This window comes from Poecilia mexicana, unplaced genomic scaffold (genome assembly GCF_051168715.1).
Source record: "Poecilia mexicana isolate PSO_F unplaced genomic scaffold, ASM5116871v1 scaffold_2, whole genome shotgun sequence".
In the NCBI taxonomy this organism is placed as follows: Eukaryota; Metazoa; Chordata; class Actinopteri; order Cyprinodontiformes; family Poeciliidae; genus Poecilia; species Poecilia mexicana.
This window is the reverse complement of record NW_028263371.1, coordinates 11,542,763-11,557,231: the sequence shown is the minus strand read 5'-3', so window position 1 is coordinate 11,557,231 and position 14,469 is coordinate 11,542,763. Positions and strand designations below refer to the sequence as shown.

Here is a 14,469-nt window from a genome sequence, read left to right as displayed (position 1 = left end):
GTCACTCAGATATGAGGCAGAAACACAATAGCAGGTTTAGACCTGAGGATCAACAGACTCTGAATCTCTGGATGGAGCAACATGGATAGCTCAGAAGTTCTCCAGATGTTTGTGAGGAGACGAGCCAGCAGAGATCAAAGGTCATGAAGGAGTCGATTCAAACCAGATGTTACTGCTGGAAACATCTGGACTCATGATGGGAACCAGCTTCTGCTTCACAGGACACTTACTGGACCTGGACCACTGGACTGACTGGTTCTGGTTTCTCTCTGCAGAAGTCCAGAAGATGGAAGATCTGGATCTGAAGAAGAACAGAGCAGAACCTCCAGGACCCATCAGTCCGTCTGTGAGGAGTGACCGGTCCAGAGATGATCCTCCATTCTTCAGTACTGAACCTGGACCATCAGACAGAAAGTAAGAAACCAGTTTCTAACTGGTTCATGTGAATCTATAGAGATAAAATATAGATGATATCAACTGGTTGGTCTCAATGCTTCAATAAAAAGTAAGAATTTAGATTTAAATTAACTTAAAGCTAAATAAATATGAAGGATGTTGGTCAGTGAATCAGAGTTTGAATGAATCGATGATAACAATGTTGCATGAAAACAAAACAACTAAGAATGTGAGGAGCAACGACTCAGATTATATACTGGGAACACTGGGTCCAGTTTATTAACTGGGAACACTGGGTCCAGTTGACCCAGGTAGGCTGATGACCTGGCCACGCCCACTGAACCAAGCAGCTCCAAACAGAAAGGTCAAAGGTCAGAGCAGCTGTAGAGGACTGGGCTGGTCTCCTGGTTCTGAGGTTCTGCTTCCTGCTCGGTTCTTGGGTTCTGGTCTTTAATGACCCACATCGGCTCTTCAGACCAGATGAACAGCTTTAGTTCTGATATCAGGGACCAGACCTTCTGTTCTCCACCTTCTACCACTAGATGGCAGCAGTGAGACGTTGTGCAGTGCATTCTGGGCTTTGGAGTTCTAATAGTGGACACTATAGAAGTACTTTGTGGACTAATCCCTAGAAATACGATCTGATCATCTCCATCAAACTGGGACATGAGCCTGTTGTCCTGCAGGTTCTGCTTTGACCCATGTGACCCAGACCAGTAGAACCAGTTCTGAAGAAAACGTGGCAGCAGTTTGTGTTCAGAGCTTCTTCTCTGGTTTTCATCTCAGTTTCTCACTGATTGATCTGAATAACAACATGTTTGTGTTTCAGACGTCAGAACCACAGAGGGAGAGCAGAACCTCCAGGATCCAGCTGTCCCTCCATGAGGAGTGACTGGTCCAAAGGAGGCAATCCAAACTTCAGTACTGAACCTGGACCATCAGAACCAGAGTAAGAAACCAGTTTCTAACTGGTTCATGTGACTCTGCAGAGCAGGACTGGTTCTAGGCTTGGATACACGAGGAGACAGGCAGAAAGTAAAGGAGGCTTTATTATGCGTCCATTTTCTGCTCCATGATATTTATTAACATTGATGACTAGTGATTGATTGATGGGATAAACTTTGTCCAACTCCACAACAAAACTCAACCCTAAAACCTTGAAATGAAAAAGTTTCTTCATAAACTTTTTATTTTCTTGTTAAATCCAAGATTTAACCAACAACATAACATTTATCTACTTGGATTGTGATCATGCAGTTTTGCATCTTAAGCTGATTTGAACCTAAATGAAGATAAAAACACATTTCTTTCAAACAGTAATAACAGACAGACTAAAGCAGAAGGTTTTTAAACTCAAAGCTTCAAAAGTCTTTCTTCCTGCTCCTGTTTTCTACTGTCTCTTTGCTTCAGTGCTCAGTGAGACATCAGGCAGGATGAATGATCTTAAAGATTCACTGAATGTTGGCTGTGGTTGGTTACCCAGCATTGGCTCAGGTGATGCACAGCAGCTTTATTACAGGAGACACACCTGATGGAGAACCAACACAGAAAATGAGAAGGGAGAGGGCAGGTCAGACATTTTCTGTTTCATTTGGAAAAGGGAGGGGCAGCAATTTGACTCAAAATAGGGATTTTGTTTGAAGTTGAAAAAGAGGAAAAGGATAAAGAAGGAAGATATGTAATGATTGTAGGACGAATCGGAGAAATGACAATTTCAGTAATAAATGTTTATGAGGAGAAGGACAGTTTCCTGAAACAAACAGTCAGAATAATAACTGATGATGGAAAAGGAATGAAACTGATGGGGGGAGACTTTAATACGGTTTAAAATAATATATTAGTTAGATACTCTTCTGATTATGGGCCACAGACAACGACATCCAGAATGCTAAATAATATTACTAAAGAGCTGGTCTGATTGATGCTTGGAGAAACATCAACCCCAAGAAGAGAGACGACATATTTTACTCAGATCCACACAAAAGCTACTCTGGAATAGATTATCTATACAAATCTGAGCCACATATACATAAGGTATTAAAATGTAACATAGAAAATAGAACTATAAGTGGCCATGCAGCTATAATGTTGTCTCTGTGTGGACAGACAGATTCTGGTTCATTTGTCCTGGTTCCTCCACAGAGAGGATCTGCAGAGCTCAGAGGTTCCCACTGATCCGTCTGTCCAGCAGCACCAAACACAGCTGGACTCCATATTTATGGTCTGTACATCGGTTCTGTTCAGTCTGTAGACCAGAGGACTGTCAGTCTGTCCAACATGGACCTGATGTTCAGATCTAGTCTGATATCTTCTCATTCTGTTCCAGCTGCTGGAGGAAAACATTGTCACATTCGTGAAGAACGAGCTGAAGAAGATCCAAAAGGTTCTGAGTCCAGATGACCCAGAATGCTCAGAGGGTCAGAGTGAGGATGAGGAGCAGAGGAGCAGCAGAGAGGCGGTGATGAAGATCACCCTGAACTTCCTGAGGAAGATGAAGCAGGAGGAGCTGGCTGACCGTCTGCAGAGCAGTAAGAGGATTTCTACAACAATTCTGCTGTTATGTTGAATAATTAAAACATGATTACATGAGAAAATGAATTCAACTGAAATCAAACAAGAGAAACGAACAAATACAGAAAATCTTAATCAAACAGTCACATGAGCTCAATGACGTTCTGGATTCAGCAGCTTTTTTATTTAAACATCACCTGTGGTGACTGATGTGCTGCTCATGAAATATAAACTTTGGGATCTTTATATTTACCGTAAAATACTGTAAAAAACAAACATGGCAGCAATGCACAAGATAAAAACCCATTTTAGTTTTAATTCCTGCACCCAGTACATAAAAATGTTCCATTCAGCTGCAGATGAAGAACCTTCAGAAACACACAGACAGCTACCAAATTCACCCTGTGATGCAGCAGCGCCAACATTGAGGCCAGTAAATGATAAACTGCTGCTGATCTGCATGACATGAACTCTCCGACTGTCTACCGTCCATCTACATGCATCCAGACAGAAGAGGTGGCTAGAAGGTCTCCTTGTTGAACTGAGCTGCAGGCATTTGATGCAGATCAAGTTCAAAAAGTTCTTGCCAAGGTTTTTCTACAGTTTTTCCTGTTTATCCCTAAACAACCAACTATCAAAGTGTCTCTGAATCCTTCTGCTTAGGGCAGAACCTGGATTTCTACTGGAAGTCGGTTTGTAAAGAGTAAACAGGACAGTGGAGAGAACAGTTCCCTGGCTTGACCCAGTGCTGCGTAATATTGTGTCCCAGTTTGCTGTTTTCATTGGTCACTCTGCCCAGCTACAGTGGCCTGTCCAGACCTTACAGTGTGTTGTCTCCATGCAGGGACTGGAGCTGGAAAATGTCAACGGAAACTCAAGTTAAACTTGAAGAAGAAGTTCCAGAGTCTCTCTGAAGGCGTCGCTGAACCTGGAAATCAAACCTTTCTGAACCACATCTACACAGAGCTCCACATCACAGAGGGGTTAACTAGAGAGGTCAACCAGGAACATGAGGTCAGACGGATTGAAAGAGCATCCAGGAGACAAGAAACAATCAGGAGAGAAGACATCTTTAAACCTGGAAGTGATCAACCAATCAGAACAGTGATGACCATGGGAGTGGCTGGCATTGGGAAAACACTGTTAACACAGAAGTTCACTCTGGACTGGGCTGAGGGCAGAACCAACCAGAACATCCAGTTCATATTTCCATTGACTTTCAGAGAGCTGAATGTACTGAAAGAAGAAAAGTTCAGCTTGGTGGAACTGATTCATCACTTCTTTGAAGATATTAAGGACGCAGGAATCCGCAGCTTTAAAAAGTTCCAGGTTCTGTTCATCTTTGACGGTCTGGATGAGAGTCGACTTCCTCTGGACTTTGATGATAATCTGATCCTGACTGATGCTACAGAGTCCAGCTCAGTGGATGTTCTGCTGACAAACCTCATCAGGGGGAAACTGCTTCCCTCTGCTCTCCTCTGGATAACCACACGACCTGCAGCAGCCAATCAGATCCCTGCTGAGTGCGTTGGCATGGTAACAGAGGTCAGAGGGTTCACTGACCCCCAGAAGGAGGAGTACTTCAGGAAGAGATTCAGAGGTGATAAAGAGAAGGCCAGCAGGATCATCTCCCACATCCAGAAATCCAAAAGTCTCCACATCATGTGTCACATCCCAGTTTTCTGCTGGATCACTGCTAAAGTTCTGGAGGATGTGATGAAGACCAGAGAGGGAGGAGAGCTGCCCAAGACCCTGACTGAGATGTACATAGAGTTCCTGCTGGTTCAGCTCAGAATCAAGGAGGAAAAGTTTGATGGACGACGAAAGACAAGAAATATCTGGAGTCCAGAGAACAGGAAGCTGATTGAGTCTCTAGGAAGACTGGCTCTAGATCAGCTGCTGGAGGGAAACCTGGTCTTCTATGACAAAGATCTTGATAAATGTGGCATCAACATCAAAGATGCTGCGTTGTTCTCAGGAGTTTTCACTGAGATGTTTAAAACGGAGAGAGGAACGCGCAACATCTCCGTCTACTCCTTTGTTCATCTGAGCATCCAGGAGTTTCTGGCTGCCGTCTACATGCTCCACTGCTTCACCAGCAGGAGGTCAGAGGTCATCAAGACGTTCCTGGGAGAAGAACACAATGAAACATCTCTAGATGACTTCATGAAGAAAGTCATGGAGAAATCCCTCAGCAGTAAAAATGGCCACCTGGACCTGTTTGTCCGCTTCCTTCATGGTCTCACTGTGGAGTCCAACCAGAGACTCTTAGAGGATCTGCTGGGTCAGACAGAGAACCGTCCAGAAACCATCCAGAGAATCATCACCAACCTGAAGGAGATGAACACTGATAGAATATCTCCTGACAGAATCATCACCAGCCTGAAGGAGATGAACACTGATAGAATCTCTCCTGACAGAATCATCACCAGCCTGAAGGAGATGAACACTAATAGAATCTCTGCTGACAGTATCATCACCAGCCTGAAGAAGATGAACACTGATAGAATCTCTCCTGCCAGAAGCATCAACATCTTCTACTGTCTGGTGGAGATGAACGACGTCTCATTTTATCAGGAGATCCAACGGCTGCTGGATTCAGGGAAGCAGCTCTCAGAGACTGACTGTTCAGCTCTGGCCTTCATGCTGCAGATGTCAGAGGTTCTGGATGAGTTGGACCTGAAGAAGTACAACACATCACAATGGGGACGACAGAGACTGGTTCCAGCTGTGAGGAACTGCAGAAAGGCTCGGTGAGTCCAGATGTTTTCATTGTGTGAATGCTGATTCAGCACTATTGTCCTCCTGTTTCTTCTTCTTTCTTCAAGTTGATTCTGGATGTTTTTGGCCTTTAACTACTTCCTTCATCCTCTGGATGATTTCAGCCATTCAACCATCTAAACATTCAGTTCATCCAGGACAGCTGCAGCTTCTGGTTTTTACACATTTTGATCTTTTAAAAATATTTAACTTTTTATCAGTTTTCAGGTTGAAATGAATAGAAAACCCTGAACTCTAGAAAATGTCTATTTCCTCTCAGATCCAATCATCCAGAGAGACTTTTTAAACTTTAAACTCTCTTCACTCATTGAGCTGCTGCTCCATAATTCACCTTTTAGGATCTTTGACTGTTTTTATAAAATAATTGTTTAGGTTTGATGGAAAGTTGAACCATTAAAATAAACCGTTGCATTAATTATAAACTTTGTGAACAGTGTTGATCTTCTTCATCCCGTCATCATCCTCTCCTCTTCCTCCTCCACTAGTTTCCTCTGAGTTTGTAACTGAGACCAAAATGTGGTGATTGTTGTCTGGTTCCAGAAAAAGTCCTAGTTTCTGTCAGATCCTCCCAAAGCTCTGAGAACTCTGCTTCCAGAGCTGGAACCATTTTCCTCATCAACTCTTCATCTGCAGCCTTTGTTGAAGCTGTTAGCTGTCCTCCATGAAGACCTGCAGAGACATGAGCTTCAGCTCTTTAGACATCCCAGCCTCTTTAGTTCTGGAGAACTTTCACTGCTTCACCATGAAGATGCTGCTGCTGGACCCAAACGCTCCGTCTCCTCCAGGGGTTTTGCTCTTCAGCTCTTTAGGAGTTTAGCAACAATTTCTTCTGACATCCAAACCTTTGTTCCTCTGAGACGATGGACAGACCACTGCAGAGACACGTGTCCCTCTTCCAGCCAGTTTGTCCCAGTTCCTCTCAGACCAACAGAGGACGGTCCAGACCTGAAGGAGCAGCAGGACCGGTTCTGCTGCTGCTCTGCAGGACGACCAGAACAATCTGCAGCTTTTAGCTGAAGCAGGTTGACGACTGTCCACTTTCTACTTTGTTACAGCATCAAATCCAGCAGATGAACGGAGACACAACTGGGAGCATCATGTGTCTGGTCTGCTCCCAGTTTCCTCTGTGGCAGCATTTAATAATCTGCTGCTGGGAGCCACGTTTCTATAGAATATACTACTATTATTAATGATGAGGAGGATTCTAGATGCTGCAGCAGCAGATATGGGCTAAACAAACCCAGAGATGCCAGAGGTCCACAGCAGGCTGGACTTCCTGCTCTGCTCACTTCATTTATAACTCACTTCCTGCTTGGTGGAAGATCTCAAGGAGCCAAACGGTCTAGTCCAAGTCAGTGTGACTTGTCAGAGCTGTGAGCAGTTCCTCCTCCTCTCCATCATCTCCAGTAGTTTCCTTCATTCAGCTCAGTCAGCCTCTTCATCAGCTGCTGCAGCTCCTTTGAGGCTCTGATGCTGCAGAGAAACTGAACTTTCCTTCACAGATGATAGAAGATCTTCAACATCTGACTGAGCTGAAGGTCTGAGGACATGAAGCCTGGACCAGAACCAGAACCAGAACCTGGACTTTAGTCAGGAGCTGCACAGACTCTCTGTCGGGTCAAACTCAGTAAACTGAAGATCAGATGTTGATCAGATGATGACATCATGATGACATCACTGTTATCGTATTTTATCTGTTTATGATCCAGATTGATTTCATTAGAACTGAATTTATTTCTTCTCTCATCACAGACTTGGTGGCTGTTGGATCCAACAGGCTGAATGTGAAGTTTTGGCTTCAGCTCTGAAGTCCAACCCAGGTCTGACTGAACTGGAAATAAGTGAGATCATCATAAATGGAGCTGGAGACTCTGATATGAAGAATGTGTCTGAGATCCTGCAGAGTTCAGTCAGTAAAGTGAAGAATCTGGGGTTTGTTTTCTCTATTTATACAATAAAATCATTCATTGATACTTTAATCCTTAGTTTAATTAATAATTTAGTTGTAATATTTAAAAACAATATTTTTAAATGTCAGATTCAAATTTCAAACAATTTTACCTTATAAATAAATGATTTTCTTATTTCAGACTTTGAGATCATTGAACTTTGTTTTTCAGTTTTTAAAATGTTTCTGACTGATGAACAAAATGAGTAAAATAATTCAAATGAAGTTAATTAACGATGGAGATGTTTCAGTTTGGTTGGTAAAGATTCAGATTGTTTTATTTCTGATTCTCATCTTTACATCCAGAATGAAATGTTTTCCTCCAGTCGAGCCACAAACACTGACCAGTTCAAATCATCATTAATGAAACATCTAAGAAGTGACTGATTGTAGAAAAGCAAATCTAGATGAGCTGAATGACAGTGAGGTTTGCAGCAGCAGCAGGTTCCTCACTTTGTCCTGGAGCTGTGGTTCTGTTGGGCCGGGTCAGAGAGGAACCGTCCTCTTCAGTCTGACAGCTGTCAGTCGGTTGGAGCCTCGTCTCTGTGATGAAGCTTCATCAGGTCACGTCTCCTTAGGAAATAATGGCCTCCATTGGCTTTCAGCAGCTTTAAGAAGAACCCAAGGCCATTCATGAATAAACTGAGTGGTTCTGATCCGGTTACCAAGTCGGGTCTCCAGCTGATGATCAGAACCAGCAGAAATAGCTCACCTCATCCAGGCTGCTGCTCATAGAAAACTTTGAGTTTCTTTGTTGATCAAATGTTCTGGTTCTGCTGGTTTGGACTCTTTAAACCAGTTTGACTGGATCAGATGTTAGAATCAGTTCATCATGTTTCTTTTACATTCAGGGAAATTAATTTTCTACATTTTATTATTTATTTGTTCATATTTCAGTTTTAACTGCATCCTGTTGGCTTCAGCTCATCTTTTATTCTTTATTCAGATTGAGGAGCTGCAGTTTGTCAGAGACCAGCTGGACGTCTCTGTTCTCAGCTCTGAAGTCCAACCCGACCCATCTGACAGAACTGGACCTGAGCGGATCCAACCTGGGAGATTCTGGACTGAAGGAGCTCTGTGGTTTTCTACAGACTAAAGGCTGCAGACTGAACTATTTGTGGTTTGTGGTTTAAATATTGATATAATTATCAATATTTCAGTGAATAATTATCTATAATTGATCATAAATCAAAGTTCATATCTTCTGTTCTAATAAATATTTTCTGAGTTTGTTCCTGGATCCAGAGTTTAATTTAGTCCCTCTGTGTAACTGAGTTAGACCTGCTGACCTGAGGTCAGAACAGGACAGCATTCGGACCCCCAGTGTGTAGAAATTCCCCTCATGTCAAGCAGGTCAAAGGTCATTCAACCCAGTCTAGAAAAGTGAATTCCTGGAATCTGACAGGAACAAATCAATAATCAATGATTGATGCTTCAACACTTTGATCAGAACCTGGAATGATTTTACTGACTAAAATCCTCCAACACAACATGACCCAGTACCAGGTTCTGGTTCTGAAGTCAGCAGGTCTTTATTGAAGCAGCAGCTTGTTGGCTTTAATATTCATGAGAATCTTTAACTGGTTCTGTTGGACTGGTTCACCTGCATCCTGTTGGCTTCAGCTCATCTTTTATTCTTTATTCAGGTTGATCAGCTGCAGGTTGTCAAAGATCAGCTGTGATTTTCTGGCCTCAGCTCTGAAGTCCAACAGCCTCCATCTGACATATCTGGACCTGAGAGAAAACAACCTGGAGGATTCAGATGTTCAGCAGCTGAAGCGTTTTGTAAAGATTTTACAGTAAGTAAATGTTTGTAGTGAGTCCAGCTGCTGTCAGCATCTTGAACTAAACCCAGTTAGCATCAAAGCAAAGCTCCAGTGTTCCCAGTAAAGCTGCAGCTTCTCAGTGGGAGGAGAATGGTTCAGGCTTCCTGATTGGACACAGAGACAGCAATCAGCCAATCAGAGGAGCAGCAGCTTGCTGTGTTCCTGTGTTTGTGTTGGTGTGAAGATGAGTGTTGTTGCTGTGTCCATGTCTCCAGGACGTCCAGCTGGACTCCAGCGTCCAGCCGTCCAACATGTCTAGAGACAGTGGTCCTCATTCATCAAACTGTGGCAGCAGCAGATCTGATCTCAGATCTGCTTGTTCTCTCAGTTCAACAGGAAACAACTGATCAGGTTCATCTTGGTCACAGCTCTGAGATCAGTCTGACTGCAGCCTGGAAACCATCTACTGGATGTGCTGCGTCACTGACTGCTGCTGGAGAGGCTGGAAACACTCACTGATCTGATCTCTCCTTCCTTCTTCTCTCTGCAGGTTCTGATCTCTGTAAAGTAGAGAACGGTCTCTGTGTCCTGCTGATCCTCAGAGGTTGAAGCTGCAGCAGTTTGAGTCTAAAGAGACTCTGACTGGATCATGATGATGACCTCTGACCTCCAAGATTTTCCTCCCGTTTATTTTCTCATGTCTGTCATTTAGTGTCTGATATTGTTTGTCTCTTTGGATCAATAAAGATCCGATTCAAACTGGGCTCCATTTAGAGGCTTCATGGAGTTTTGATCTGAACTGGATTCAACTGGAAAGTTGATCTTTTTTCTCTCTGATTCATTTTCATCCTGGAACCAGAAATGGTCTGAGATGGAAACATGGGAATCATTTTCAGTTCAGCTTTGAATCATAAAGACACTTCAAACCTCTTTTCTCTGCTGCTTCTTCTTCTGTTGGCAGGAAAATGTTCCTCAAAGCTCCACAGATAAAAAGATGCTTTACTGGAAACTGCAGAGAAACTTCAGCTTCCATCACAGAAACCAGTTGAGCCAGTTTAGAACTGGATGTCCCACAGGAACTCTGATCTTAGAGCAGTTTTCAGGAACATCCAGCATTTATCTGGACTTTATTTTAATATTCTGTATATATTGTTATTTTGTTATAGTCATTCTAAAAATCTTTAAATAATGAAGTTTTGCATCATATTCATTGATCCTCAGCTTTAATATTCCTCAGCCTGTTTTGGTTTTTACTTTTTTAACTCCATGTTTCATGTTTTGAGTTTTCTAGAGAACTTTAGGACTCGATGTGTCACATCAGGCTCTTTACTGAGATTCACTGATTTATTCAGACCTCAGAGAATCACTGAGATAATGTGCTGATTGGTTCATGTTTTTATATTTCTTCTAACCTAATATGGGTTATTTGGTTAATAAATATTTTAATAATGCTCTTTGTACAAATATAATAACTGCACCTTTTATTTTAATCCTTCATGCTGTCTAGCTTTTTGTATTAGGATCAACAAAGAATTGAAAATATATTTAAGTTTTCATTTTTACTTTGTTTATTCAGGTTTACTAAATAATTTAGGTTTATTTAGTAACAACAGAAACATCCTGTTCAGTTGATCTGAGCTTTTGAACTGATTTTGTGGTGAACCTTTTCCATGAACTGCTGAGATTCATGATTGGAAGACATTAATGCAATAAAGTCATTAAGTCTCAGTTAATAAATATTGAGGCAATTTATTTTTACAGAACGTGTTGCATCAACCATTTTAAAACCTTTAGCTAACGTCAAATTATTTAAATTGTTAGCTAAAACTTTTACCTAAGGTTATATAAATACCGTCACATTATTATTTAAATTGTTACCTGAAACCTTTAGCTAATGTTCTCTAAATACCGTCTAATTGTTAGACGCAGCATTATGCTGTCGCTACCATGTTTCACAGAGTGGATAATGTTCAGAGTCGTGTGCAGTGTTAGTTGATCCTTGCCGGCTGTGATTCTCTGCATGGCTTATAGCAACTTCAAACAATTTCTTCCTTTCCTGCCCTTCACAGCTCAGTGCTGCATTGTTTTTACCTGTAACATAAAATTCCAGTAAAAATATACATTTTTGTTGTAATGTGACAAAACATGTAAAAGTTCAGAGCACTGTATCTCTTCAGTGTGCAAACACACAATGACATGTCTGGTTTTGAGAAAACAATTATAAATAAACACAAACGTAAAGCAGTTAGCCTCTTAGGTTTGCTGTGTGCAGTTTATTGCTTTTTTTTTTTGCATGCAAAAAGACCATGACATTTTTAAATTTTCCTTTCCCACATCCTGAACATCTTCTAAAGCAAATATGGAGAGAAATTCGAGAAGAGAAGAAGCTCAGCTTAACATTTTGGTGGAGCATGTTGGCATAAAAACCCAAATATGTGGTTACTTTCTACTCTGCTCATCATAATAATGCTCGTCTGATAAGATGAGTGGGCACTTATGAAGCTAGTGTGGATTAAATTGATTTATCTTTGCTCTAGATTAGCACTCTTTAAATATAAATAAAAATGAGCCCATCTTTAAACGTCACATCTCTGTAAGTAGCTTTGCAGATGCTGGGTTGTTATTGTGTGTAAATGGTTTTCAGTGAGTTAAGTCAGTTTCTGATTTCTGCATTATTATAATCTCATCACTCTTTAAAATAGTTCAATTATACAAAAAAAAGAAACCATAAATAGCCTAATTACATAAACTTTTTGTTGTGGTTATTTTACTTGCGTGTTTCATAATAAATGGCTCTCAGAGACAATCAGTGAGATAAATTATTAGTTTAAGGGTCAATCCAAGTAAAGGTTAAAAAGAAAATTAACTCAGACTGTGGTGATTTTCAGAAGCTCTTTATATTTACTCTATGAATAAAATTAATTGTGTGTGTATAGAAAAGGCTGGGTGTTCTGAAATAATAGGTCTATATTTTGTTTCACCTATTGGTTACGTATTATAGTTTAATCACTGCAGCCTGATATTTTATTGGGGAATCAAAATAATCTTATCATTTTACTTTTTTTTTTTTAATTGAAAAATCTGGGGTGCATTTGAGTGCAGTCTTTATGACTCGGATACCCCAAAATAAATCGAGTGAAATCAAGCACTTTAAAAAGTGACCTGTAATAAACAAAGTCCATCTTTGTCTTAGCATAAACACCAATGTTTACACTGTTTTTCAATGCTTCCATGCAATGCATGTAAGGCACCTGTTACTCTACACCAAAAAAAACACAGAATACTTAATTGGTGTTAAGAGATGAGCGTTTTCTACTAGTAATGAACTGCCACGAAGGATAAATCAGATTTTTACTTTTGTGTTGAAAGTCTGTTTTACAATATATTTACCTCTAATGACAATCAAAAAAAAAAAAAAAAACTTTTCTGCAAAACTCACCAACTGCACAATTCTTGTTAAAGAGTGTAAGATATGTAGTATTTCAAAAGAGCCGAAGAAATCTTATGTTTTTTGAACAATAACAATTTTTGTTGCTAATCTGTTGCTAAGAGATGAGCGTGTTTACTGGTAACCACAATGTAAACATCTGATTTTCACTTTTGAGACGATGGCATCAAGCTGTACGGCAAGAGCGAGCGAGACATCGACTCACTGATCCACACCACCAGGATCTACAGCACTGACATCGGGATGTCATTCGGACTAGAGAAGTGTGGCCGGATGGTTACAAAGAGAGGGAAGGTCATCTGCACAGAAGGGGTCTCACTCCCAGAAGGAACAATAGCAGACATAGAGCACAGCTACAAGTACCTGGGAATACCACAAGCATCACAACCTGGATGAGGTCACAAGGAAAGGAGCCACAGCCAAATACCTCCAACGAATAAGGCAAGTCCTGAGAAGCCAGCTCAATGGCAAGAACAAGATCTGTGTGATAAACAGCTATGCCTTACCAGTAATCAGATACCCTGCCGGAATAACTAGCTGGCCAATGAAAGAGGCAAACACCACGGATGTTAAGACTCGGAAGCTACTAACCATGCATGGAGGGTTCCACCCCAAATCCAGCACCCTGAGACTGAACACGAGCCGTAAGGAAGGTCAATAAGGCAGGTGGTTCCTTGAGTTTTGGTTTTCTAAATTGAGGAAACCAAACCTTTAGAGAATCCTAAAGACCTTTATTGGAAATAAAGGCCCCTCTTAGAGGATTAAGAGGCAGAGCGACCACAAAGCTGATTTGTTGGATTCTGTGAAGACGTTTGCAGTCTACAGAGGAAATCCCACCCAGTTCTAGAAGAACGGGTCTAAGTGGTTCCAGCACACAACCTCCTCCTCTGGGTGAATTGATTGGAATAAAATGCTGAACATAAATCTCTTGTTGATAAATTACAGGCCTTAATATGTTTAATTTTTCTTTTGTGTGTTTGAATAAATAAATAAATAAATAAATAAATAAATAAATAAATAAATAAATGTATTTCTTTAGACTTAAATTATTCATAATTATTGTGTTAGGGAGTTATAAGGATTGAAATAGATGCACTTATTTTGCATGGAAGAATTAAAATAATGACTTATTTAAGCAATTGGACATATTACTTAGAAAGCGGTTTGGTATTCTGCTGGTACTTTACTTCCAAATACATTAGTTCAAATTTCTCCTTTTAAAGTTTTATGAAAGATGACAAAACATGTAGATGACCGTCTCCCTGGCGAGGAGAAACTCAAGGGATGAGTGGATGAATGCCGGTAGGTTTTCATCATACAGAATAATGTTTCAATGACATAATGAATATGAAATGTCTTGAAATGTATGGGATAATTTCTCACCTCTCACCATAAAAATGGTAGAAATGTCCTTTTATATAATCAGTGGGGATGGAATAAAATTTTAAATACTACATATTTACTAATAATCAAAAGGAGGGAAATGTGGAAAATTACTACAAGTTATCATCTGCTGATCATGTTATATGAAATGCTTGTGAGCTCATTAAAAGAGCTAGTTGGGTTACATGTACATTGCGCATTAGTGCGCTGTATGACAGACTTTATTAAATGCAGCG

The 14,469-nt window shown here is 40.7% G+C and overlaps 1 protein-coding gene across 3 annotated transcripts; it reads left to right on the top strand.

Annotated features, from left to right (window-relative positions):
• The first annotated feature begins 248 nt into the window (after positions 1–248).
• On the top strand, positions 249–11,655 carry LOC106912843 (NLR family CARD domain-containing protein 3-like). Of its 3 annotated transcripts, XR_015764822.1 has the most exons (10): positions 249–414; positions 1,226–1,345; positions 2,539–2,617; positions 2,723–2,924; positions 3,752–5,660; positions 7,441–7,620; positions 8,583–8,756; positions 9,283–9,435; positions 9,953–10,978; positions 11,016–11,655. XR_015764822.1 is itself a non-coding variant. In XM_088010779.1 (9 exons), exons 1-9 carry the CDS (start codon positions 287–289, stop codon positions 9,957–9,959), a joined length of 2,952 nt encoding a protein of 983 aa, XP_087866905.1. In that variant the 5' UTR covers positions 249–286; the 3' UTR covers positions 9,960–11,655. The 3 variants fall into 3 exon arrangements, 2 of the variants coding, with proteins under 2 accessions (XP_087866905.1, XP_087866908.1); XM_088010779.1 differs by having other exon boundaries at positions 9,953–11,655; XM_088010782.1 differs by lacking the exon at positions 1,226–1,345 and having other exon boundaries at positions 9,953–11,655.
• Positions 11,656–14,469: the final 2,814 nt, after the last annotated feature.

What these genes read in the sequence shown, in the direction of transcription:
- LOC106912843 (XM_088010779.1), top strand. Translation starts at nt 287, where the DNA reads ATGGAAGATCTGGATCTGAAGAAGAACAGAGCAGAACCTCCAGGACCC. An exon ending in GGCTGACCGTCTGCAGAGCA is followed by an intron (nt 2,925 to 3,751) that starts GTAAGAGGATTT and finishes GTCTCCATGCAG; the next exon opens with GGACTGGAGCTGGAAAATGT. An exon ending in AGGAACTGCAGAAAGGCTCG is followed by an intron (nt 5,661 to 7,440) that starts GTGAGTCCAGAT and finishes CTCTCATCACAG; the next exon opens with ACTTGGTGGCTGTTGGATCC.